At 40.5% G+C, this 26973-nt stretch overlaps 1 protein-coding gene across 5 annotated transcripts in view; it reads right to left on the reverse strand.

The window, feature by feature from the left end:
• CSMD1 (CUB and Sushi multiple domains 1) overlaps nucleotides 1-26973 on the reverse strand; it is a 1932406-nt gene that overhangs the window by 358049 nt on the left and 1547384 nt on the right. For all 5 annotated transcript variants that reach the window (XM_008163737.4, XM_005289701.5, XM_065587776.1 and 2 more), the window contains 3 exons: nucleotides 24456-24647; nucleotides 19488-19614; nucleotides 7255-7457 (listed from right to left, as the gene is read on the reverse strand). In XM_008163737.4, the coding sequence (XP_008161959.2) occupies nucleotides 7255-7457; nucleotides 19488-19614; nucleotides 24456-24647 (522 nt within the window). The remainder of the gene's footprint in view (nucleotides 1-7254; nucleotides 7458-19487; nucleotides 19615-24455; nucleotides 24648-26973) is intronic.

The raw sequence follows: 26973 nt of genomic DNA on the forward strand, positions 1-26973 counted from the left end.
CTTCTCTCTACTTTGAAGATTTCTAAAAAATATTCAAAGCTTCCAATTTCCACTAAAAATACTACAGGCTGTCCAGCAACGTAGGTCTGTAAGTTACAGACACCGCAGCAAAAGTCCCATCTGTTTTGTTTTAAAATGGTTTGAGAAGCATTTTGGTGCATCACAGCCAAGAACAAAGCAAAAAAAAATTTCAATAGCTCCAATAAAGTTATTTTAAAAACTCACACAACACTAAACACACCAGAGAAAAGCAGTCTGGCTCCATTATGAGAAATGTAAACGCAGTAGACTGACAATCATGCAAAAGTACCAATTAGCTTGCAGTGTTTCTAGTGGAGCTTGGAACCTCTGAACCATTTTAAGAAAAGTTTATTGAATGGATTAAGATTGTCAGGGGTCAGGAGAATCTTACTGTCATGTGAAGAAGTCATATATGTGCATCAAGATCATACTGCAGGGAGTTGACTCACTCTGGATGTTTATCACCTCATTTCTAGTTCCACAAATATGTTTGTGTTCTTCCACTGTGGAAATTTCAGCAAGTGGTAGAGGAAAAGGTGGTGGAGTGTGCCCTTTTGGATGATTAGGGAGAAATCTGCATTGAGAAGAGGTTGGAGACCTTCACCTCCTCGAATAGAATCTATAATCCTCAGAAATAGACTGGGTTTGCAGCCATAATGCTGACATCATCATAGGAGGATAGAAGTGTTCACTTCTGGGGGGTCTGGAGTGTCTGCAGTTGCAGTTTCTATGGGAACTAGCAGGAGACAGATAGTGGAGCTTCTAAATACATGGATTGTCTCAGGACCTGTTTGAAGGGCCTCCAAATCCATCCTTTATGGTGCTGGGGCCAATGCAGACTGCTCTCAGAAGTGACCTCCTACACAAATTCTTCCAAAGTAGAATAGGCACTGGGGCTGGGGGCCAGAGGAATGGCAATGTGGAATTGATAACACTACCATGGGGGTCACAACAAGAGTCTTCAGCTCAGCACTGGCATAGGGGATTCAGGGGTAACAGCTGGAGCCAAAGCCTCTGGTGCTGGACGAATGGACTCCCTTGACTCATGGCCCTGTAATAGCATTTTTTCCCCTTTCAACCCTAGAACATTTATCACTTGTTGAAGGGGGGAGCCCTATGCAGCTTCACTTTTTATCAGTAGTAGTAAAGTCCCTCCCCACTCAGTACTGTGAAGTCAGTCATTCAGTCATCAGGATTTTTTTTTCTCTGACTGAATTTGTTAAGCTGAGAGTGTTGAGCAATTTTGTCATGGATCAAATGTTTGCAGTACATTATAAATCCTGGAAATGAAGGCTTTATAATGAAAATGCTGGCACAACCTAAACTATAGGCAGTGCAAATAGTTAAAATAAATCTGCACCAATAGGAAAATATTTTTCAAGAAGGCACCACACTAGCAGTCCAGCAAAGCTATACCACAGTCACCATAGGCATTTCCCTAGCCAGTCATGTATGCAGCAAGAATCCAAAGAGCCAGAGACAGATGCCCTTACTGAAACAGACTTTGCCAGACTATGTCTTGTGGTTCTTGAAACTGACAAGTGTGTTCAATGTGCAGTGATGCTTAAGCTCTTGCTAAAGGAAAAAGGCATCAACAAAAGTGTCAACAGCAATGTGACTCCCGAGTCATTATTCCAATTTAATTAATGTGTTAATTTGCTTGTTTGTTTCTCTCTCTCTTTTTTTTTTTACTATAATTGGTGAGTCATGTTGTAAAGAAAGTTGTGGGCAAGAAATGCTTAATATTTGTTTGTTTATTGTTGCATTTTCTCCAAGACCTAAATGTGTTATATAAATAATTTTTAAAAGTGTCTTTTCTTCACATGTAAAAAACCCCAACAATTACAGGCCAAACTGAGCACAAAAATCATTTCATCCCCTTGGTTGGAGAGGGGTGTCTCCTGGGGTCACTCTTAGGAGATTAGCAAAGAGAACCAGGATCTGTTTAGAAAATGGCTAATTATCTGTTGAATTACTTCAGGATGCTTATTTAGATAAGCACCCAAACTTAAAGGCATATTCCCAATTCAGAACCTTTTAGGTTCTCCTAACAATAGTTTTATATGTATGCCTACAACCTAACTTTCATCATTTTTCCTAATCAAGACAAACCTGTAGTTTGTGATGTGCCACAGTGTTAAATCAATCAATGATCCAGAACTAATTTTCCAAAATGCTAAGACTTAAAGGAGAATGCCACACCTGTGCGCAATTCCAATTGTACTGACCTCCCATTCAGCTGTAACAGAATCTAATTATGTGTCAGAAAATTCCTTATGGGTCATGGTGAGGTCTTAGAATCTATTCCTAATTGCTCTATCCTGGAACAAAATGTGAACCAGTCCTTTTTTGGTTGGTCATATTCCCAGAGTTTCTGGAATATGTTTGAACAAGAAAAGTGTCACACAATCTCCCAATCAGCAGTTTTTTCATTCCTTCTTTCATCTCAGGTAAAACTGTATATGCAAGTGTGCATATGTCACATAAGATACCCTGAAGCCTACAGGTAGGTGCACTGGGTGGGAACTCTTCTAATGATTGGTTTTAATATTTCTATATTTTTCTCAATCTTATTATTGATCAAGATCTCATATCTCTATCCTAGGAGGCAGACAAGTACCATTCACAAATTAAAAAAAAAAAAAAAAAAAAAAAAAAAAAGGTAACAGATTTAAAAAATCTGTACAAAATCACTTGAGGCAGAAGAATAGAATAGAATTTAGGGGCCAGATTCTGTGCTTTCATTGTACTGGTCATGGAGCCTGAACTATAGCTTTTAGCCCTAGAGCAACTCTTCCCAGATTAAGATTGAGGCACATTGGCAGGGCAGTGAGGGGGAAGCTTGCCCTGCAGTCATGAACACAGGAGTTTTTCTTCAGAGGATGACAATTCAACACGAGCACTAAATCCACACATTTTTTTTAAAGATGAAGTTTATGGTTATATGCAAATTATTCACAAACAATAAAGAATTTAATTTAAATATAACATATGGAGCCACATGAAAATTGGTAGTTACTGATCTCATATACTGCACCAGATATCAGAAATTCTACAAGCAGGTCAATACATCTATGCCCATCATTACCAGAAAATGAACATGTCAGCAATTACCACCTGATTTTTTCCTAATAGAGACTAAATACCTCAGGGTCTTCCACATACACCAATTCAAAGGCCACATCTTCCTCAGCCATCTTATTTAGTGTGCAGCTTCCTCCAATATGAGAAAGGAATTATAAACAAGCAAAATACTCTGCTTATTCTAATTTGCTAGAATGTCCCCAAGTCCTCACCAGTATAGTTTTGTTATCTTGGAAACAGCTACACTGCTGATCCAGATTTAGATAGAGAGAGGAACATGCTTTATATAGTTATACAATGAGGAAGCTTATGGATGACCAAAAAGAATGATTCTAAACCCACAGAGAAGGCATACAAGAAAGTCACAGATGGGTCTGACTATACCTGAAACAACCTGGAAATAGATTGTTTAATACAAAATGTATGGGAGTAGACCCTGTATTCAATATAATGATCACATCAATGATCAGTATGATCATAAAGATCAAGCTTTACTAAAGGTCATAGAAAATATGAATGTATGGTTCATTTTAAGAAAACAGCACAGGTCTTATAAATAGTAACAAATGAGAATCCAGTGTAAAGGGGGAAAAAAGAGTTAGAAAGTTAAATTAGGAATGTTAAAAACTGTTAAAATGAAACCACCAAAGATAGTAAGCATGCAAGAATGATAATCTGACTTGTTAAAAATACATTATAAATGTTTATGGCTAACATTTATCTCTTTTGTTGATTTTTCTAAATGTTGAGATAATAAGCATTGCTTAGAAAAGAGAGTATTCAGTAAAGTGGAATGCAGAATGCAGATGTCAGTAAAATCAAAAGAGTGCTTATGCCCTACTGAAAATCAACTAATATGAGACCAAGATGTCCTCAAGTTATGGAGTGGCTAAAGAAGAACAGCTATTTAGTGTGTGTGTGGGGGGGAGTGTCTTCCCCCTCCCAATATTCTGTGTCTTGCTAGGAAAGGGTTAATTGACAATGTGGTTTGTAATCGCTAGTTTAAATGTTTTAAACCCCAGAGTAAAGGCCAGTTTTGTACAATGAACTCCATTTTCTGTCCTTTTATGCATGATTAAATGGCAATTAAGTTTTAATGAAAAGTGTTAGGCTGATTACAATTAACATAATCGCACCAGTCAGTTCATGTTCTCATGTTCTACATGCTGTGCTGACCTGGCAAGACAATGGACCTTTAATGGAGTCAAATGTCTTGCAAGCTTCAGCTATTTACAGCATTTATACCTACATATATAACGAAAGATAAAACACACACAGGTGTCACATTGTATAAATCACTGCCTACCATAAATATATGCATTATTTGAAAATCCTTGGGATATGAAAAGACTCATCTCCCAAGCACCTGTAATAAACCATTCATTTCTTCCACGATTACCAGAAAATTGAAAGCAACTCAGGACTCATTTATCGATTCAGTTTGAGAGAAACAATATAAAGCTCAATCCGCCAAGGTGCTGCAAAGTCTCATCCAGATCCAGCAGAGCATTTGAGCACATGCTAAACTTTGAAGTCAAGGAAGCTACTCACATACTTAAAGTTTAGCATGTGCTCAAACAGTCTGAGGGATCAGGGCCACACTGCTCAGTACATTGCAGGACTGATTCCAAATAAACTGAACTCTTTTGGGGGTAGGTGGGCAGTGATATTTCATATGCACACACACACACACACACACACACACACACACACACACACCTTTGCAATTGACAAGGATCGTAAACCAAAAGTATCAGTCATTTTTCCTTAACTTTAGCGGAGACTTCCAGTTCACCACCACTAACTTCAATTAATTCCAGTGAGACATACACTGCAATTGCCAGCATGATCACCAAACGGATCCAAAGGAAAATTACACCAAGCTGCAGAAATCAGTTCTTGAATCCTAAAGATTTAACTTGTCTCCTTTTCACCACGGTAACTGCTGAAGGTCAAATACTTTATACTAGTACTTTTCTAGAAAAGGTGAACAGCTTAAATACTTTCTTCCTTCATTTATTGCTAAATCTATATCTATACATCTCACGCTCACTTCCACTTTATTATAGTATAGTACAAAGTGTTTTTATCTGCTCTAATATCTTAAAACAACTTTATTAAAATATATGTAAAGGTAACATTTTTAACTGGTAGGAATAGCAGCACATTTTCTATAATTAACCATACAGGAAAGAAACACTCATCCAGCCCCTGCCATATCTTATCTATCCATATAAATCTATGACAAACTAATCAGTTACAGGAAATTCATCTCAACCCATTACTCACTTCATCTATATTGTACCTAGGTATTTCAGGGCTTAACAAACAGACAGTTCCTTAGGGGCTCTCACAACAAATATTTTGGTGGCCTCAGAGTGTGGCCACCAACTCTTGCTGGTGGTTGCTGTGACAATATTTCCTAAAATACTTAATTAACTTTGGAAAAAACAAATAAATATGCACATATACATGTCCAAATCGTTGTAGTTTATTTATGTAGGGTTTTTTGCAGACTCAATAATAAAAAATAATGTACAGAGTCCCTATTCTTTACTGGACCTAAACAGAAGAGAAACACAAATAAGATACTCTGCGTCTTTTCCTTTTTTGTTGTTTTTTATTTGTAGACTTGCTAGCTAGTAAGTCTGCTACTGTGAAAAGTGATATTCGTATATTTTATATCATCACTTTTCACAGCAGATTTACTCATTCCTGGCAAGCTGGGGAACAAATTAAACCCTGGATGGGGAGGTAGGTAAGGAGGCAGGAGGGCCGGGGCGATGGAGGACTATATGGGGGGGTTGAGGAGGCAGCTGGGGTTAGGGTGATGGCAGGGGGTGAGTCCGGGGCTGGAGCCTGCTGCATGGCTGGGGGATGGAGGAGGCAGCAGGGGCCAGGGACAACATGAGGAGGGGGGAGCCTGGGACCACAATCCAAAACCCTGTGGCTGGGGGGGCAGAGCCTGCTACAACATGGCCAGAGCCTGCTGCCCACCACCCCTGGGCTGAAGCCCAAAGCCCAAGCCCCATCAACCCCAGGAAGGTGGGGAACTCACACTGGTCACCTGCTCCTACAGTGTTTGTGGTTCCAGAAGGAAGCAGGGACCAACCCCTGCTGGCGACCCTGGGGTAGGGGCCACTGCTTCCCTCCCTCCTCCCCCATCATTACCCAGGAGGCTGTGACCGCAAGAAAAGGCCCTGGAGGCTGCATGTGGCCACATTTGAGAAATGCTGCCTTAGGGCATGTCTACATGAGACTGAGGAAAGTTAAACCAAATTAACTAAAGATGTGAATTTAAAGTGCATTAGTTAAAATGCATTAAATCCCTGTTCACTTTAGCTTAACTGAAGTAAAGTTAAGCTAAGGGGAACTCAGGCCACTTTACTTCTGATCAAGAGTGTCTATACAGGGACATTACATACTTTAACTAATGCAGTTTAAATTTACACCTTCAGTTAATTAAACTTAATTTTCCTGAGTGTCCCACATAGACATGCCCTTAAATAAATTGCAGCCATACTGTGTACAGACATAATGGTTGGACTGAATAAAGACAGTAAGTTTTTCCCCCTTTGATGTACCTGAATCATTGGCATTTATGAGAGTTACGTGATATCACAGAAAAACTCTATTCATTCAATGTTCTAATACTGAGACCATCACTCTTGTATCTAGAGTTGCAGTTACTTCAGAGTTGAAGACATAATTCCAAAATTATTTATGCCAAATGGTTTAAAATCAAACATTTTACAGTATTTTTGTGTAGGTTTCTTTTACATTTTCACTGTTAAAATTAAATACATTTAGCTTAAAATACATGTAAATAGAAAAAGAACCTGAAACAAAAGTGTATATGAGTGCCAGTTCATTTTTTCAGAAACAAAATTAGTTATTAGATAAAATAGGTCCAATATTTGAGGCTGCCATGGAAAATACATAGTGAGAGATTTAAAATAAAGACAAAAGGAACTTAGCCTATAGATCCTAAGACCTCACCATGACCTATACGTGTATTTTGTGTAAATAAAAAAAATGATTCTCTTTGGGAAAGACTAACAAGCCTACTAGAAGAAAAAAAAATGTGTATTTGTGTATACAAGAATGATCACACCTGATTGTATTTGAGATAATAGAGGATTCACATACTTGAGAATTGGATGGAGAAGCCTGACTTGCTGATGAAGAAGTCACTGTCAAACTGTAACGTCAGTGAGTTGAAGGTGCTATGGATATCCTCAGGAAGGGCTGAACCACTCCATTCTTTCAGAAGAATACTGCTTTCAAGAGGACCATCCCACACCTTCAGGATGTCATGGGCGACCTCAGTGTCAAAAACAATAAAATGCAGACTGCAAAGGAAGAGTAACATGCACTGTGCATTACAACATTGGCATTAAGTCTTTGTAACCTACCTTTATCAGGTTTTTAAGAGATCAGAACCACATAAACCAACATTTCTACTACACATGTAAATAAAACTAAGGACACTAGCTGAATTAGTTAGGTGTTACATTAAATTATGTCCAACTGCAGCAAATACTAGGAGGTAACATGCATATCACAAGACACCTGATCGATACTGTATTTGGATTCTCAGGTGGGAAAACCCTATCTGCTATATATATATTTATTTGAGGAAATATTTTACACTGTAATGTAAAAAGAAACCAAAAGCTGAGCCTGCATAATATTTATTTGAATATTTTGTTAAATGTATTAGAATGGATACAGATATCTTAAAAGTGTTTAATTTATAATCATTTTATTTTTATTTCTATTTACGTTAAGATAGATTATGCTCACACTGGCAAGCACTTACTCATGTGCATAGATTTTAACTGCTCACCAATAAGGGCAAGAGGCTCAAAATCTATCCCACAAATTGCTAGCAATTTCCTTCCAGGAGACGCTCACCTCAGATGCAGCATCTGTTTTTTGTGAAGTCCTGTTCCCCCTCTACCTCCCATCCCCTTTTTTCAGCTGGCTTAATTGGGGTGGGAGGTAAACAAGTCATTAACTGAATCACTTCACATGCTTTCCGTTCAGTTCTTGGTACAATTCAAGGTCTTAACTTTAATCTATTTAGTGTGTAAGCCTCTTGAGGTATGATTTTGGCTTCATACCTCTCTGTAGAATGTCTAGCAAACTTTGATATATTCCGATTAAGAATAATAATAATGTATAAAAAGTTACATTTTCAGTCCTGCATGCATAAGCATACTGAAGTTAATGGGAGTTGTTCTATTGATTTCAATTGGCTTTGGACCAGGCCCTAATAGGCTTTTCTGTTCTTGTGATGGAACAACAGCTGAGGAAAATGGCCTGACCACTCAAACAGGATCCAAGCTTGAATGTCTCAGGATGGTAGACAGGGCATTCTCAAAGTGAATTCCACCACTCTGAAAATGGTTTAGTCTACTAGTTCAAGAGACACCAAACTGGTTAAACTTTAGAGCACAGTGCCAGTCTCTCTCCCTCTCTCTTTTTTTTTCTCCCTCCCAGAGATTTTTATTTTTTGCTTTTGCTTCTTGAAAAAGAAGAAGTAAATATTCCAAATCTTTATTAATTTCTGCATCTGTCCCCTGAAAATATTTGAATGTTTGCACTTTATAAGCCAACTAAAGAAAAACAACTTTATGCCACATATTGAAATTTAGCACTGCTTTCTCTAGGAATAGTTTCACAAAAGGATGAACTCCCTGAAAAATGCTCCTTTTCTACACTCCTGCATCATGTCTTTTTTGCTAATATTATCCTTAGATTCAGAAGTTAAGGCTAGAAGGAATCATTACCTCATATAGTCTGACCTCCTGTACATCACAAGCCATTAAATTTCACACAGTTATCATTGTATTGAGTCCAATGACTTGTGCTTGGCTAAAACAAATAATTGTTTTTATTGTTAAATTCATTCTAATTGTACACAATTGGAGATTTGCAAAGAGGCTATTAAAGGCTTTTAAACTTTTTTCTCCCTCTTAAAGTGCTATTTTTAGGAAATCTTATAGTACATATTTCATCAGCATGACATTGGGTTTCAATCCATAAAAGAATTATGCACATGCTTTTTCACAGATTCATAGATTCCAAGGCCAGCAGGGACCATTGCAATTAGCTAGTCTGACCTTCTGTATAGGCCTTAGAACTTTCCCACAGTAGTTCCTAGAGCAATTGCCAGTAATGGAGAATCCACCATGACCCTTAAATTGTTCCAATGGGTAATTACCCTCATTGTTAAAAAAAAATGTATGCTTTATTTCCAGTTTGAATTTGTCTAGCTTCAACTTCGGGCCACTGGGCCAGGCTATATCTTTCTCTGTCAGACAGAAGAACCCATTATTAAATATTTGTTCCCTACATAGGTACTAATACACTGTAATCAAGACACCCCTTAATGATATTGTTGTTGTTGTTAAACTAAAGAGATTGAGTGCTGAGTCTGTCAGTATAAGGCATGTTTTCTAAACCTTTAGTCTTTCTTGTGGCTCTTCTCTGAGCTCTGTCCAATATATAAATATCCTTCTCAAATTGTGGACACCAGAACTGGACACAGTATTTCAGCTGTGCTCATACTAGTCCAAGTGCTTAACTTTATGAATACGAGTATAGTTAAGAATATGCATAATGGTTTGCAGGAACTATGCCCCTCCCCCCCAAATGATTTTAGCTGTTTTTTCATAAATCCCCCTTTAAAATATTTTCTGTTTCTATTTTTGTTTGTACTGTATGTTTTAAAATACATATGTATAAGATGGTTAGCCAGTCAAGAGCAATTGTAGGTAAAATGGAAACAATGCACAATTGAAGATATGGAAAGCATAGCCTTTAAAGATGCTTGTTAAAAATGTTTTGTACCTTTATTATTTATTTTCAATTTAACACGAAATTATCATGAACTATTTAAACATAACTTCAGGTGTGGATAACCTTTGTGTTTATTAGAGTTGATATTTAAACATGCAGGTGATGCAATTTCTTTACAGCATATGCAGTGCACTTAATTTATGACGCTATTCTGTTTAAAAGAAGAGGCCCCTTTGCTATAAAGTGGTCATACATTGCTATTCAAATATCACTTCTGGGAAATTAAAAAGAAGATATTCATGAAAGCTAAGGTTCTACTACAGAGGAGGTTAATTTAAAACAAGTTTTCAATTGTAGCATGGCAGAGTGATGTTACGAAGTGGGCTAAGACAACTGGACTTTCAATAGGGACATACAGTAGTTACTTTTTACTGGTAAGTTTGCCGTAGCCATTTATTTGTTCTTTGTTTTCTAAGCTTGGCTACCCACATCCTCTCTGCCAGCTAACCCTCTTATTGTCTTGTACTTCTTCTAATGGGAGTGGGGGAAACTGAAGTCCCTCTACCAAAAGGCAACTAGGTGCAGCTTTATCTTAAATGCAAGGCACTGGACCTCAAAATAGATGGATACCAGTTAAGAAAGAAAAACAAAAACAAAACACAGAATTATATGGAACTTACGTTACATGAACTGAGCCTTCGGATTGTTTTCTGTTTTTCTTTTCTCAATTCAGTGAGACTTTATTGACATGACAAGCTTTCTGAGTGTTGCCAGTGTGTGTGTGTGTGTGTGTATAAAGACAGATCCCTTTGGAATCTGTCAGAGTATTTGAAGCAGGAAAAGCACATGATTGGAGGAAGCTTATAGAGGAGTTCCAGTCCCCACTTCAGCAAGAAGTTGTGTAAAACCCGGGAAGGTCTAATGACAAGACATTTTGAACCAGATTGTCAGAGAGAATAGTGCATTTTGCTATAAATGAGAGAGAAAGGGCTAACTACACAGAAGATTTAGGCACATATCTGCCACTGTAGGTGCTTAATTCCAACATTTAGGTACCAAAAAGATTCTCAACCCCACCCTCCACCCCCCTGATTAGCTATCACTAACCCTGTAGGCACCTAGACTCTCTAGGCACATGGGTTTCCACCATTAAAGTCTCCTAGGTGCTTAAGTTTCTATCAGTGGGCATATTCACAGCCACCTCAGTCTAGTTGCCCAGGCACCTATATCTCATGGTTAAGCCTCAGCAGGATCTTCAGAATAGGCACTGGACTTCCTATCTTGCCTTTGGGATCCAATCTGGTAGGTGTGCTCAGAGCACACCTAAACTCACAGAAGATGGCCAAGAGGGGGAGAGGAGGACAAATCCCTCAAACCCCCACTCCTGTCAGGCAATTTGACACCTAAATCAGGGCCAGTGGGAGGTACCTATATCTGCCTGGGATTTTCAGCTGTGTATCTTCTTCTGGAGTTAATCACATAAGCCATTTTTTTTGCAAGAAACAGAGCAGGGGATGAGGATGAGCAGGGCCCTCCTTTATAACCATTAGCCCAGTGCTTAGGGTACAGTACTCACTAGGGATGTGGGAGACCGGGTTCATTTCTCCCTTCTCGCAGATGTGCAGAAATTCAGTGATTAAAGAACACTCCTGTGCACTAATCACTGGGCTAAAGGTTATAATGGAGGGCACTCCTCCTCATCCCTGTTTCTTGGGGAAAAAAAAAAAAAGCACAAAACACCAGGAGAGAGTTCATGGTTGAGAATCCCAAGCAGACACAGGCACCTCCCTCCAGCCCAGAATTAGGCAACTAACTCCCTAAGAGGGCCATACCCTCTCCTTGACATTTCATACTGACTAGAATAGGTGGCTGCCTCACTCTCTCTATGCATTGTATAGGAAGCTTAGGTGACTAACTTGAGGCTGTGGATTTCACTGGGTGGGGAGCCTCCTAAAAGTTAGGCATTGCAACACTGAGTTCTGATAGTCAGCTTGAATTTTACATTATTTACATTTTCTTTCACACTGCAATAAAGCATGTGGATTACTATACTTCTGGGCCCATTATATGTTATATCAGTATTTTGCTGGTATAATGCCATTGAAATGAATAGTTATGCTGGCATCAGGCCCCTGATCTGCAAAATGAGATGTTTTCTAAGATGTCAATGCTCTCCCAACACAAAGAGCATCCATGGCATGTTTGACAACATTCAATGAATAGCAACTACCTCATTTTGGAGGTTTTATTCTTTTGGATTAAGTAGCACTAAAACTATTAAAACAGAGCCTCCTCTAATCTGAATTTAAGTTATGTCTCTAGATGAGCATGTACAACATGTTACAAGCTAAACTATCCACTTAAATAAATTCCTCATCACTATTCCATTTGGTAATTCAACACAATGCACTCATTTGATTACAGATCAAGGAACTGTCTAAAGTGAGGAATTCAGTAAACAAAGAAAATGAAAATAAAAGCTAATTTCTCTGGGCCTGGCCCCTCAACCTTTGTTACCTTGAAAAAAATGATACTATTCATATAGCTTAGGGGCTGGAGTACAAGAAGATTAATATCCAGCAGATCAGTGAGAGTAGTATGGTTATTTAAAAATACAGGGAGAGATAGAGATAATGTCATCTCAGAAAGATTTCTGAATTTGGCAGCTAGAGTCTGACCATGGAGATTTGGAAACACCAGAACCTTATATACTGATGCTGTAACCATGACCTCTTAGTAAATTAGGTCATTGATTCTCCACCAAAAAGCTAAATAAATTCTTTTAGGATAATAATGGAATGATGTAGTCTACATTTTACAAAAGTTAAAATATTAGATGTAAAAAAAGCTTTACAGAATGCTATTTTACTATTCAGGAGCATCACATCAGAAGCACAGCATTGCATTTACTGTAATTTCATTTTTAAAAATGATTCATTCTGAAGAATGATAATATGTAAATATTAAATATGTTTTCTAGTTAACAATTGTTGTGTTTTGTGATTTCCTCATTTCATTCTTTATTAATTTCAAATTTGTCTTTCTTATTAAAATGTAAATTAAGTACTGAATTCACCTGCAATGGAGTGAATTCATCACTTGGTTGAGTCACATGGGAATACATTTATCTTTTATTTTTGAGAAGAAGAAGAAGACATTGCAAGAAAAAAAATGTACATTTCAATTAATAGACTTGACTTTTCCTAGTTTAAAGCTTATTCATAGATGAATTATTTTAATTTAAGAGGTAAAAGGCTTCTGACCTGTTCAAAAAATAAACGAATACACTGTTTATTAACCATTTTCTTAAAAATAATCAAGTCCAATTACTGTATATTTGGTAGGTGTGTTATATCCCCTACCACTTCATTCATTGGTGTACAACACTGGTATTTCATTGTCCATGTTAATATCACAGACCTCTAAAAAGCTCGTTAATAAGAATATTTGTAAAGAACAATGTGAATCTCATTGGTAGTGCTCTCGCATACTTTTTGCTCACCAGCTCTTATCTGTCTGAATATTAAATTTCTCAAAAAAGCATGAGTACAAGCTAAAATCTGCCATCTAAATATGGCCAATATTTGTGAAATTTTGGCCTGGTCTACACTACGACTTTAATTCGGATTTAGCAGCCTTAATTCGAATTAACCCTGCACCCGTCCACACAACGACGCCATTTAATTCGAAATAAAGGGCTCTTTAAATCGATTTCTGTACTCCACCCCGACGAGCGGAGTAGCGCCAAAATCGATTTTAGCAATTCGAATTAGGGTTAGTGTGGCCGCAATTCGATGGTATTGGCCTCCGGGAGCTATCCCACAGTGCACCATTGTGACTGCTCTGGACAGCAATCTGAACTCGGATGCACTGGCCAGGTAGACAGGAAAAGCCCCGGGAATATTTGAATTTCATTTCCTGTTTGCCCAGCGTGGAGAGCACAGGTGACCACAGATAGCTCATCAGCACAGGTAACCATGCAGTCCGATAATCGAAAAAGAGCACCAGCATGGACCGTACGGGAGGTACTGGATCTGATCGCTATATGGGGAGAGGATTCAGTGCTAGCAGAACTTCGTTCTAAAAGACGAAATGCCAAAACTTTTGAAAAAATCTCCAAGGGCATGATGGAGAGAGGTCACAATAGGGACTCAGATCAGTGCCACGTGAAAGTCAAGGAGCTCAGACAAGCCTATCAAAAAACAAAGGAGGCAAACGGTCGCTCCGGGTCAGAGCCGCGGACATGCCGCTTCTACGCCGAGCTGCATGCAATTCTAGGGGGGACCGCCACCACTACCCCACCTGTGACCGTGGATTCCGGGTCGGGGATAGTCTCATCAGCTACACCTGAGGATTCTGCGGATGGGGAAGAAGAGGAGGAGGAGGACGAGCTTGCAGAGAGCACCCAGCACTCCGTTCTCCCCAACAGCCAGGATCTTTTTCTCAGCCTGACTGAAGTACCCTCCCAACCCAGTATCCAAGACCATGACCCCATGGAAGGGACCTCAGGTGAGTTTACCTTTTAAAATATAAAACTTGTTTTAAAAGCAAGCGTTTTTTAATGATTACTTTGCCCTGAGGACTTGGGATGCATTCGCGGCCAGTACAGCTACTGGAAATGTCTGTTAACGTGTCTGGAGATGGAGCGGAAATCCTCCAGGGACATCTCCATGAAGCTCCCCTGGAGGTACCCCAAAAACCTTGCCACAAGGTTTCTGGGCAGTGCATCCTTATTCCGTCCTCCATGGTAGGACACTTGACCACGCCATGCTTGCAGCAAGTAATCTGGTATCATTGCCTGACAAAGCCTGGCAGCGTATGGTCCCGGTGTTTGCTGGCATTCAAGCAACATCCACTCTTTATCTTGCTGTGTAATCCTCAGGAGAATGATATCGCTCACGGTAACCTGGTTGAAATACGGGAACTTAATTAAGGGGACAGAGGTGGCCGTTCCTACTGGGCTGTTTGCCTGTGGCTGAAAAGAAATCCTTCCCTGCAGTTAGCCAAGCGCCTGGGGGGAAATTGGCCCTGAGCTTTTCGTGTTTGGCTAGCAGGGATCTTCCCTGTTACCAGCCATGCGGTGGGGGGAGGGGTACAGCGATCATCCCAGAGAATTCATAGCGGGAGTGGGGGGGGGGCGGGGGGGTTAGTTTGGTTCCTGCAGGGATCTTCCCTGATACCAGCCACGTGGTGGGGGGAAGGATAAAGCGATCATCCAGAGAATTGGATGGGGGGGGGGTGGTTAGTTTGTTTTCTGCTGCTGCTGAATATTAACAGGAAAACCGCAGCACTCAACGGGCTTTGCTTGGTATGTGGGAAAGGAGGGCGCAGAAGCCGAAAGACAATGGCTTACCATGGCCGCATGCAAGCCGAATTCTGTTGCCCGGACCTGTGATCTCTAGCAGCAAAGCCACAGGCACTCAGTATTAAGAGGCAAAATGCGACCTTGCACAGAAATCACATGTGCTATGTAATGTGAATAGTGTTGGTCACCGTGAAAGAGTATAAGCATTGTTCTGCAAAATGTATCTTTTTAAAAAATTCTCTCTTTTTCCCCCTCCCTACAACAGCTGCAAATTCTTCAAGCCTCCCTCCTCCGTCCCGAAGGCTATCACAGATAAGGCGTCGGAAAAAGAAGACGCGAGACGAGATGTTCGCAGAAATCATGGAATCCACCCGCAGTGACAGAGCTCATCTGAATGAGTGGAAGGACACGGTTTCAAAGTATAGGAAAGAAGCCAGTGAACGTGAGGACATGAGGGACCAACGTGAGGACAGGAGGGACCAACGTGAGGACAGGAGAGACGCTCGAGATGAGAGGTGGTGGCAGGAAGATCAGAGGAGGCAGGATGCAACGCTGGGGCTGCTGCGTGAGCAAACAGACATGCTCCGGCGTCTGGTGGAGCTTCAGGAACGGCTGCAGGAAAACAAAGTGCCGCTACAGCCCCTGTATAACCCCCCTCCCCATGTTCCATGTCCTCCTCACCCAGACGTGTAAGAACGCGGGGGGGGGGGGGGAGGCTCCGTACACCTTCCCATTCCACCCCAGTGGACAGCCCAAGCAAAAGGCTGTCATTTTGTTAACCTTTTTTTAGTGGCCTTTTCCTTCCCACCGATCCTCCTCCCAAACCCCACCTGGGTTCCCTCCCTCTTTTTATAATCTATTAATAAAGAATAAATGATTTTTAAATGATAGTGACTTTATTTGGTTTGAAAGCAAGCTGGGGGAAGGGGGAGGGAGGGTTCCTTACAGAGAATGAGTCAATAAAGGGGGCGGGTTTTCATGAAGGAGAAACAGATATTTCACACTGTAGCCTGGCCAGTCATGAAACTGGTTTTCAAAGCTTCTCTGATGCACAGCGCTTCCTGGTGTGCTCTTCTAATTGCCCTGGTGTCTGGCTGCGCGTAATCAGCAGCCAGGCGATTTGCTTCAGCCTCCCACCCCGCCATAAAGGTCTCCCCCTTACTTTCACAGAGATTGTGGCGCACGCAGCAAGCAGAAATAACAATGCGGAGATTGGTTTGGCTGAGGTCTGAGCGAGTCAATAAGGATCGCCAGCAACCTTTTAAACGGCCAAATGCACATTCTACCACCATTCTGCACTTGCTCAGCCTGTAGTTGAACAGCTCCTGACTCCTGTCCAGGCTGCCTGTGTATGGCTTCATGAGCCATGGCATTAAGGGGTAGGCTGGGTCCCCAAGAATAACTATTGGCATTTCAACATCCCCAACGGTTATTTTCTGGTCCGGAAAGTAAGTCCCTTGCTGCAGCCCTTTAAACAGAGTAGTGTTCCTGAAGATGCGAGCGTCATGAACCCTTCCCAGCCAGCCCACGTTGATGTTGGTAAAACGTCCTTTGTGATCCACAAGTGCTTGCAGCACCATTGAAAAGTACCCCTTGCGGTTTATGTACTGGGTACCCTGGTGCTCCAGTGCCAAGATAGGGATATGGGTTCCATCTATCGCCCCACCACAGTTAGGGAATCCCATTGCAGCAAAGCCATCCACTATGGCCTGCACATTTCCCAGAGTCACTACCTTTCGTAGCAGCACCTGAGTGATTGCTTTGGCTACTTGCATCACAGCAGCCCCCACAGTAGATTTGCCCACTCCAAATTGATTCCCGACTGACCGGTAGCTGTCTGGCGTTGCAAGCTTCCACAGGACTATCGCCACGCGCTTCTCAACTGTGAGGGCTGCTCTCATCTTGGTATTCTGGCGTTTCAGAGCAGGGGACAGCAAGTCACAAAGTTCCATGAAAGTGCCCTTACGCATGCGAAAGTTCCACAGCCACTGGGAATCATCCCACACCTGCAACACTATGCGGTCCTACCAGTCTGTGCTTGTTTCCCTTGCCCAGAATCGGCGTTCCATGGATAGAACCTGCCCCATTAACAACAAGATTTCCAAAGCACCGGGGCCCGCGGTTTGACAGAATTCTGTGTCCGTGTCCATGTCCTCATCACGCTTGTCGCTGCGCTGCCGCCGCCGCTGCTGCCTCCTCGCCTCGTTTTTCTGGTCCTGGCTCAGCATAAACTCCACGAGAACGCGCGAGGTGTTTACAATGTTCATGACTGTTGTCTTGAGCTGAGCGGGCTCCATGCTTGCCGTGGTATGGAGTCTGCAGTGTTCACCCAGGAAAAAAGGCGCGAAATGGTTGTCTGCCGTCCGTTGCTTTCATGCAGGGAGGGAGGGAGGGGTGAGGCTGTACCCAGAACCACCTGCAACAATGTTTTTTGTCCCATCAGGCACTGGGATCTCAACCCAGAATTCCAATGGGCGCGGGAGACTGCGGGAACTATGGGATAGCTATGGGATAGCTACCCACAGTGCAACGCTCCAGAAATCAACGCTAGCCCCGGCACACCGCCAAATTAATGTGCTTAGTGTGGCCGCATACATTCGACTTTATACAATCTGTTTCCCACATTCGAATTATATAAATTCGGATTAATCCCGTAGTGTAGACATACCCTTTGTGTTTTATTTTACCCATTCCCTGGTAACTGCAGCAAACCTGCGCTGAGAACCTCTAAAAATCAGCACTCTTACCTCTGAATGAATAGCCATGTCAGTGAGCAGCATTTATTAGATGCCACGAGCTGAGTACTGCTTCCTCCCTGATGGGACAGGAAAGTGAAGGAGGAATAAAAGCCTTCCAGTCCTTTCTGTACTTCAGCAATTCCCAGATGTCCACTTTTTGAATCCCTCCGTTGGCTTCCAATGTATTACTTCATAAAATTAAAGCTCCTCATTTTGCCTCTGCCTTCCACATCTGCCAGGGATGGTCTAGGTATTGTTAATCCTGCCTTAGCACAGTGGATGGATGAGAGGTCCTCTTGCAGTCCCTTTCAGACATACCTTTATATGATTCTATGATCACTGCTCTGCAATTATTTCTCTCGTGCCTTTTTCCATTCCTTACATTCTTCTCTTCATCAATATTTTGTACCTACATCCTACAGTCTCCCTGTTCCTTATCCATTGCACATTTCCACTCTATTTTAATTTCCCACCTCTTCAGAAAGTCCTTCCTGTCATCATTAGTAACCCTCAGAGTCTCTTTTTCTTGCAATGCTATCTTGTCTTATTTGTATTTAGGCTCTTGGGGGCCAGGACAGGAATGTTATCCTTGTTCTGTAAAGTGCCATGTACATTTGTAATGCTAATGGGTCAGGAATGCAAAATGAAAGCACCATAGACTTTTTTAGCTGGTGTTGATTGCCATTTCCTCACTGAAGGCAAAGGGCCTATGACAATTAATTCCAGGTGAGAATCTGTCGCCAGACACCCATCAAGTTAGACCCCAAATTCCATAGGCTCTGGTGTCCATGCACTCTAAGCAGGGTACTAGACATTCTACGCTAGGTTCAGCCAAACAAAACAAAATAGATTTTTATTGAGTATTCCATATCACACAGGTTTTCATATTGAAGAGTAATGTTAAATGTGGCAATAGAGTATTAAATAAATACATTACAACAATTAAGGGGGAGATTTTTAAAGGCACCAATGGCAGTTAAGTGCCTAAAAAAATATCTCTTTTAAGTTCAGTTAATTCATAACTGCTATATTCTACCTCTACTCTTTGGGCAAACCTCCTATTGACATGGGAGTTACAGAGTGGATTGAGGTTAGCATGAAGATTTAAGAGTATAATCTTAACTGTGAACTCTTTGAGGCATGGATTGTCTTTTTAACATTTTAGTATAGTCCCAATGGGAAACTGATCTCTGACAGGGATGCTTAACTGCTACTGCAATACAAATATCTGTAATAATACACTGGCCTAATTAAGTTGAAGATTGAATCTGGCCATCTACAAAGACTGAATTTGAAACCTGGTTTTGCAAGTATTTATACTTAAATGAAGTTAAAATATATTGAACATGCATATAACATAACATCTCTTTTCTAATTGTTCTGTCCCATCTAGTGCATTAATAATAAAAGGTGCTGGACCATATGTACAGAATGTAAAATAATGTAGTGTGTAGTAGTTAGTTGCCATATAGTTTCATTTACAAAATATAGACATTAACAACTCACATTAAGAATTGAAATTAAGCATATACCTAATTGTCTTCCCTGGATCTGCCTCTATAATCCAAGTGCAATGAAGATTGTTGTCATATGGTGCTGGGTAACCTGGTGACAATATGCGACCAGAAGTAGCAGCATGAATTCGACCACCACACTCAGCTGCAAAATAAACAAGCATTTTACTTCTTATTAAAAACAAGGCCTTGATATTTAGCACTTCGCTTTTTACCTCTATTTTTAATTAGACAAAAATATATTGATTTCACCATGTCCTACAACAATAAAAGGAAAGCCCTCTGATATCATGCAGGAAACCATTAGCCTCTATAATATAAAGAGTAAGGGTATGTCTACACTGCACACTTCTTTTGGTGGCATGTAGAGTACCTGCTGGCATATGCCCCCAGCAGGGGTATAGATAGCAGTATAGATGGTGAGCATGACTTAGGCAAGTAAAGACATACCTGAAAAGTGTGGGTACGTGTGTGACTATATGCTTTACATGCTTTCAACTTGCCAAAGCATTGGCTCGCCATCTACACTGCTATTTTTAGCAGTGTACCATCCAGCTGCCTCACTGCTGCTGGCTCCTTTCTTCTTCATAGGAAAAGACTCCCTGAGCTGCGAGAGGCAGTGGGGAAAAGCTTGGGCAATTCCCCAGTGCAGAACCCTTCCGGGCCTGAGGGAAAGACTGCGGCAGCAAGGAAAGGCTCTGGCAGAGGGGAAGCCTTTTCCCACTGCCTCCCGCCTCTCTTCCAGAACCTTTCATTGAATCATAGAATCACAGGACCAGAAGAGACCATGAGAGGTCATCTAGTTCAGTCCCCTGCACTCATGGCAGGACTAAGTATTATCTAGACCATTCCTGACATGTATTTGTCTAACCTGCTCTAAAAATCTCCGATGATGGAGATTCCACAACCGCCTTTGGCAACTTATTCCAAAGATTAACCACCCTGACAGGAAGTTTTTCCTAATGTCCAACCTAAACCGCCCTTGCTGCAATTTAAGCACATTGCTCCTTGTCCTATTCTCAGAGGTTAACAAGAACAATTTTTCTCTCTCCTCCTTGTCACAATCTTTTATGTATTTGACAACCATTATCATGTCTGACCTCAGTCTTCTCTACAGTAAACAAACCCAGTTTTTTCAATCTTCCCTCATAGGTCATTTTTTCTAGACCTTTAATAATTTTTGTTACCCTTCTCTGGACTTTCTACAATTTGTCCGCATCTTTCCTGAAATGTGGCGCCCAGAACTGGATACAATACTCCATCTGAGGCCTAATTAGTGTGAGGTAGAGACCAAGAATTATTTCTCGTGTCTTGCTTACAACACTTCTGCTAAGAAATCCCAGAAGGATGTTTGCTTTTTTTGTAACAGTGTTATACTGTTAACTCATATTTAGCTTCTGATTCACTATGACCCTCAGACCCCTTTCTGAAGTATTCCTTCCTACGCAGTCATTTCCCATTTTCTATGTGTGAGACTGATTGTTCTTTCCTAAGTGGAGTATTTTGCATTTGTCCTTACTGAATTTCATCCTACTTCAGACCATTTCTCTAGTTTGTCCAAATTATTTTGAATTTTAATCCTATGCTCCAAAGCACACGCAACCCCTACCTGCTTAGTATCATCAGCAAACTCATTATGTCATTATCTAAATCACTGATGAAGATATTGAATAGAACCAGACCCAGAATTGATCCCTGCAGGACTCCACTCAATAAGCTCTTCCAGCTTGACTGTGAACCACTGATAACTACTCTCTGGGAATGATTTTTCAATCAGTTATGCGCCCACCTTATAGTAGCTCCATCTAGCTTGTATTTCTCTAGTTTGTTTATGAGAAGGTCATGCGAGACAGTATCAAAAGCCTTACTAAAGTCCAGATATACCACATCTAGCGCTTCCCCCTAGCCACAAGACTTGTTACCCTGTCAAAGAAAGCTATTAGTTGGTTTGACAAGATTTGTTCTTGACAAATACATATTGACTCTTACTTATCACCACATTATGTTTTAGATGTTTTCAAATTGATTGCTTAATTATTTGCCCAATTATCTTTCCAGCTACTGAAGTTAAGGTGTCTGGTCTATAATTCCCTCAATTGCCTTTATTCCCCTATTTATGGATTGGCACTATAAATGCCCTATTCCAGTCCTCTGGAATCTCTCCCGTCTTCCACGACTTTTCAAAGATAATCGCTAATGGATCAGTTGCAACTGACTCATGTAGCAACACACCACAGTGTGGATGCAATGTATTTTCCACATACACTCCATGCTATTGCCAGTGGTGTATAGTGTAGACATAGCCTTAAGAGTCAAATATCTTCCGAAAATATTCTCTTTCAACAAAAAGGATGCAAACAAGCATGAAGGCCCAAATCCTCAAAAGGTATTTAGATGCCTAACTCCCATTGAAATCAATACTAAATACTTCTGAGGGGTTGAGCCTAGGAAATGAAATGAATTAGGGCCTGATCCTGCAGTTCTTGCACAGGTAAAGCTTTCTGTCTTTTCAGGGGTAGTAAAAAGTTTAAGGATTCAAACTCAGTCATATAGTCCCAGACAAAACAAAACAAAACAAAAATACCAAGCAACCCTCTAAGAAAACGAGATTAACGCTGAGTGCATATATCAATACATTAAGGATAAAAAAAGGATATTGAATTTATCCCAAAACCAGACATTACAAAACCAGGAAACTCATGATTTAAGGTTGCACTTAAGAAATCCTACTGTGTTGTGGTAAGAAATGCACAGCTGAAGCACCCAAATATGCTTATCACTGCCCTATAGTGACGTAATGCAATAACCAGACAATTATAATTAAGGGATTGTAGCATTTGTAGCCCCAGATTAGATTGACCTGTTTTATTTTTTAAAGATATATTACATTTTTTCTTCACTTGTCTCCCCTCACGGCATATCAAAAGGACAGAGTTAACGTTGTTTGGGTGCCTTAATACCATTTCTCAAGGGCAATCTAACCCTGAATTTCTTGGGTTTATATTGCTTGGTTTTGGTACAACTACAACATCCCTCTAATGTTTTTGGTTTTTAATGTTTTTAAGTTACTGATACACACTTTCAAGTTTAGCTCCATCTTATGTGATTCTTTTTGTCAGGGAATTTCCTTAGTTTTTGTAATAATGAGAAATTTCATACACCCAACTAAAGAAGAAACCAATGAAAATAATATTATATAATATTCCTTCTGATTTAAAAATATGTACTATCAACTTTATTTATTTTTTAAGGACAGATTCATCAGCACAGTAAAGCAATGCAAAGCAGCCAGAGCACATCAGCCAGATAAGCCATGTTTTGAGTAGCTTTGAATTAACAGAGCACCACAAACCAGCTGAACAATATTGGTGAATGTATCCCTTAATATGCAATTGCCTGATCAGTTCAGAGGGCTGTGTTAATGAAACTGGCACTATGTGTAAGAGGGATAGGGATCGCCAAGTCACAGAATACCAGTGTCTGTGATTTAAGGGCTTCCCTTGTGCTTCTAACTTCAGTTCCCTGAGCAGTCCTGACTCATTGCGCATTGGTGTCCATGGGAGTCCCTCAAGCACTGATGTTCATCCTAGCATGAATCCACAAAATCATTAAAGAGCAGTGACTGACAGCTGGACCAAATAATCTACCAATGAACACTCTTGACACATGTCCAGTCTACCTTATGGCACTGAGTTACAGGGATTGCTACAGGGACATTAACTGTAGAGGAAGGGTGGTGATTGTTTGAGTCACTTTCATCACCACAGCCCCACTTAAGAGTTATCTGAGGCCTCATAAAAATAAGAGACAATAATTAATAATTTAGCTTAATTACAACCAATACAGCCTATGCACAAGATTCCAGTTAAATTTAACTATTTAGGAAATGGAAATGTAAAGTGTGAAAATAATCTGGGACACAGAAAAGACTGATACATATGCTAAATTTTTTTAGAAGACACAGATTTTATTTATTTTAACACACTAACAGATTTTCTTATAAATTCTAGGATGATTCAGTCAGTACATGCAAAGTGATGTGAGTTTGGGGAGAATACACTGTATTTTTCATATAAAAATCAGGTTGAATTCCTGCTTTCAGTGCAAAACTATGGAGTTGTGAACAGCACCTCCATAATTCAGAGGGATTATTTGTTTATATCAATTCTTGCATTCTAAAGATCAAACTTTCTAATTGTATCAACCAACACGCAGACAAATCATCAACTCAAAGGAGATATATATTGTTGACAGCCATGCTATGTCCATTGGGAATGACTGATATTAAATCAAACAAAATCCATTAAGATAATTTCAGGTAATTTTAGCAGAACAAGGAACCCAGTTATGAAGTGTGTAAATTTCTAACTTTGTTTCCATTGTTAGGACTAAATTATGCCTCTTAAGGGCAGAAGTGGGTAAAGGATAAGGGAAAATTGCTAATTGGAAATTTCTGTTGGGAAAGTTCAGTTCCAATTAACAACTGAATTTGGAACAAATTAATGGTAATTTGTCTACTAGTTCCTGGGGCTACTGGTCCTCCAGCAGACACTGGAAAAAACAAACAAAGACAAGCTGAAGGATTCTACTGGCGTCTTTAATAATTGTCATTATGAGAGGTGCATTACCTCGGTGGAGGATGGCTGGAAGCCTTAGGCTTGCATACTTCACAAGTATGGGAGTAGGAGGAGGGAAGAGATAATGTGGTGAGCAGCTTTTCTTGGCAAACTTTTAGGAAAGGTGCGACATGTACACTCCTACTGAAACTGTCCTGAGCCAGTGCTAGTCAGCAATCTCCTTCTTGCATGGCCAAATGATGACTGACTCCTACATCAAAGTGCAGAGCCAACCATAACTAAGCCCTTATTGCTGACACTACCATTTTATGTAGAATACAGATGTAAAATAAGAAAATTTATTTTCCTTTGCAGAGAAACCACAAACATCTGTTTATGTTATGTTTTACATAGTCACAGTTAACATTACCTAGGCAGGTAGGCAAAGGTTTGTCCCACACTCTTCGATCTCCACTTAGGCAGGTCATAATACTACTACCATGCATCATATAGCCAGGATTACAGCTGTATAAAATGACTGTGTCAGTGAAATGTCCTTCATCACGGATCTTGTAGCCATAATTTGGTATTCCCGGATCTTCACACTTGACTAGGTCAAAACCTGTAAACAGAGAGAAAGCAAAACATAATTCAATCTGAAGAAAAGCATAATCCAACTGGAAACTAAAGCTTTTCCCTTTATAGCATGGGGACAAAATTCAAACAATTGGATTAACTTCATTCATTGTGACCAAAGATAATTTATCTATAGGGATCTAGTGAATGATCTAGGGAAGGGGAAAACCAAAAAGACAGGAACAAGCCCCCCTTCTACTCTTCCAAACGCTTCATTCCATAGTTCAGAATGTTTAGAGCTACATTATGAAATTATTATAATCCCCAACTAAGGATTAGTGTTTACTTGCACTGCCCACGAGAAAATCAGAGATCAGATTATAACTCAGAGTCACAATATGGTTCTTGCTACTCACTTTCTCCACGAAGAAAGTAAACCCTGTCGGCCCTATACCTGGAAGAGTGCTGGGGGCTGCCTCTGCTCCCCTACTCCCCCTACACAGTAATAAAGCCAATAGCCTAGGCTGGAGTGTAAGGGATGGGAGGAAATGTACATGAGTTGTTCTACCCCAACCCGGTTTGGTCACCCAGGCCTCAGTTTTTGTTCTGATGAACGCGCACACACCCACCCATACACATTTGTCAAGAAACCTTCCCTCTTGTGGGATGTAAGTTATTAAGATACAGCAAGAGATAAGAAGTTCCTTTGACCCTCCAGGACAAGCAATTCCACGCTGGGCAGAAGGGATTAACAAATCACAAGAGCACCCCTCTACCCTTCCAAGCATGGTCCTTTCTGTGCTTTGGGTCACTGGAGCATGTGCCCACCTCCAGGTGTCATTGTTGAGGTGTATGGAAGCCCAGTCCCGCCTTCTGTCATAGGCTCCAACCCAAGGGTCTATACAGAGAAGTGGTCATTTACTCCATCTACAATTTCTTCTCCTCTGAATCCCAGGACTATAATATACCAATCTTGCCAGGTTTGGACACTCCATCCTATCATCTCTGCACCTCAGACCCTCCACCACCACAGCCCAACACAGTTCTTTTGGCTCTTCCCAAGGCCTTACTAGCATTGCCTCTATGTCATATTCCACTGAGCATCTCTGGCCACACTTCCCTCCATAGGCCCCACTCTGTATCCTGTATTCTGCTCATATTCATGCAACTGCCCCTCTTCAGGCTGCTGTTGAGAGACTTGCATGAGGTCTTTCCCAGTCCCTGGTCTTTAACTAAGAGAAAGATAGTCTCTCTTATAGCAAGCACCATTTCTGGGTTGTTGTCACAAATTTCAGTCACCTGATTTAGGCACAGGGCAGACTTAATGTCAAGAAGGATGCTAATAAATTGGAGAGGTTTCAGAGAAGAGCTATGAAAATGATTAAATTACACTGTTCTACAATTTTTGAGAAGTCATCTACTTGAGAGATAAAATGTGCTATTTATTATGTATTTTGATGTGCTGAATTCAAATATGACAATTAAAACAACTGATTGGCTACTGTTTCTAAGATAGTTAAGTTTTTACATTTTATGTCTATGTATATTGTGTAGATAGTAGAGTTTTAATCATAAATTGTAAACCTAGGTCTTTTCATGTGTTTATGGGTGCTTTACATGATAATATTTCACCTGTCCTGTTTATGTAACACTTTAAAAATCAGCAAAAGGGTTATATAAATAAAATGTATTATGAAACAAAAGGCAAAAAACTATTATGTACATAGTTTAGTCCTATTCAGTGTCTACTCAGTGCTTCTTGGCTTGTCTCTTGCATTCATTAAATGGAGCATCTCTTGTCACTGTCCAGCAATAGTCTGCAAGCATTGATGGGCTCCATTTGCCCTGATAGCATTTCTCCATGAGAGTGCAAAAATGTATCTTTAGTGACATGTTGAAACCAAGGGTTTTGTATGCCTTGAGGAGGTTTTCCACCAACAACCTGTAGTTGTCTGCCTTGTTGTTTCCGAGAAAATTGATTGCCACTAATTGGAAGGCTTTCCATGCCAACTTTTCCTTGCCACGCAGCGCATGGTCAAATGCATCATCTCGAAGAAGTTCACGAATCTGAGGACCAACAAAGAAACCTTCCTTTATCTTAGCTCCACTTAACCTTGGAAATTTTCCACAGAGGTACTTGAAAGCTGTTTGTGTTTTGTCAATGGCCTTGACAAAGTTCTTCATCAGACCCAGCTTGATGTGTAAGGGTGGTAACAAAATCTTCCTTGATTCAACAAGTGGTGGATGCTGAACACTTTTCCTCCCAGGCTCCAATGACTGTCGGAGTGGCCAATCTTTCTTGATGTAGTGGGAATCTCTTGCACAACTATCCCATTCGCAAAGAAAACAGCAGTACTTTGTGTATCCAGTCT

Source organism: Chrysemys picta, chromosome 3, assembly GCF_011386835.1.
Source record: "Chrysemys picta bellii isolate R12L10 chromosome 3, ASM1138683v2, whole genome shotgun sequence".
NCBI classification, from domain to species: Eukaryota; Metazoa; Chordata; order Testudines; family Emydidae; genus Chrysemys; species Chrysemys picta.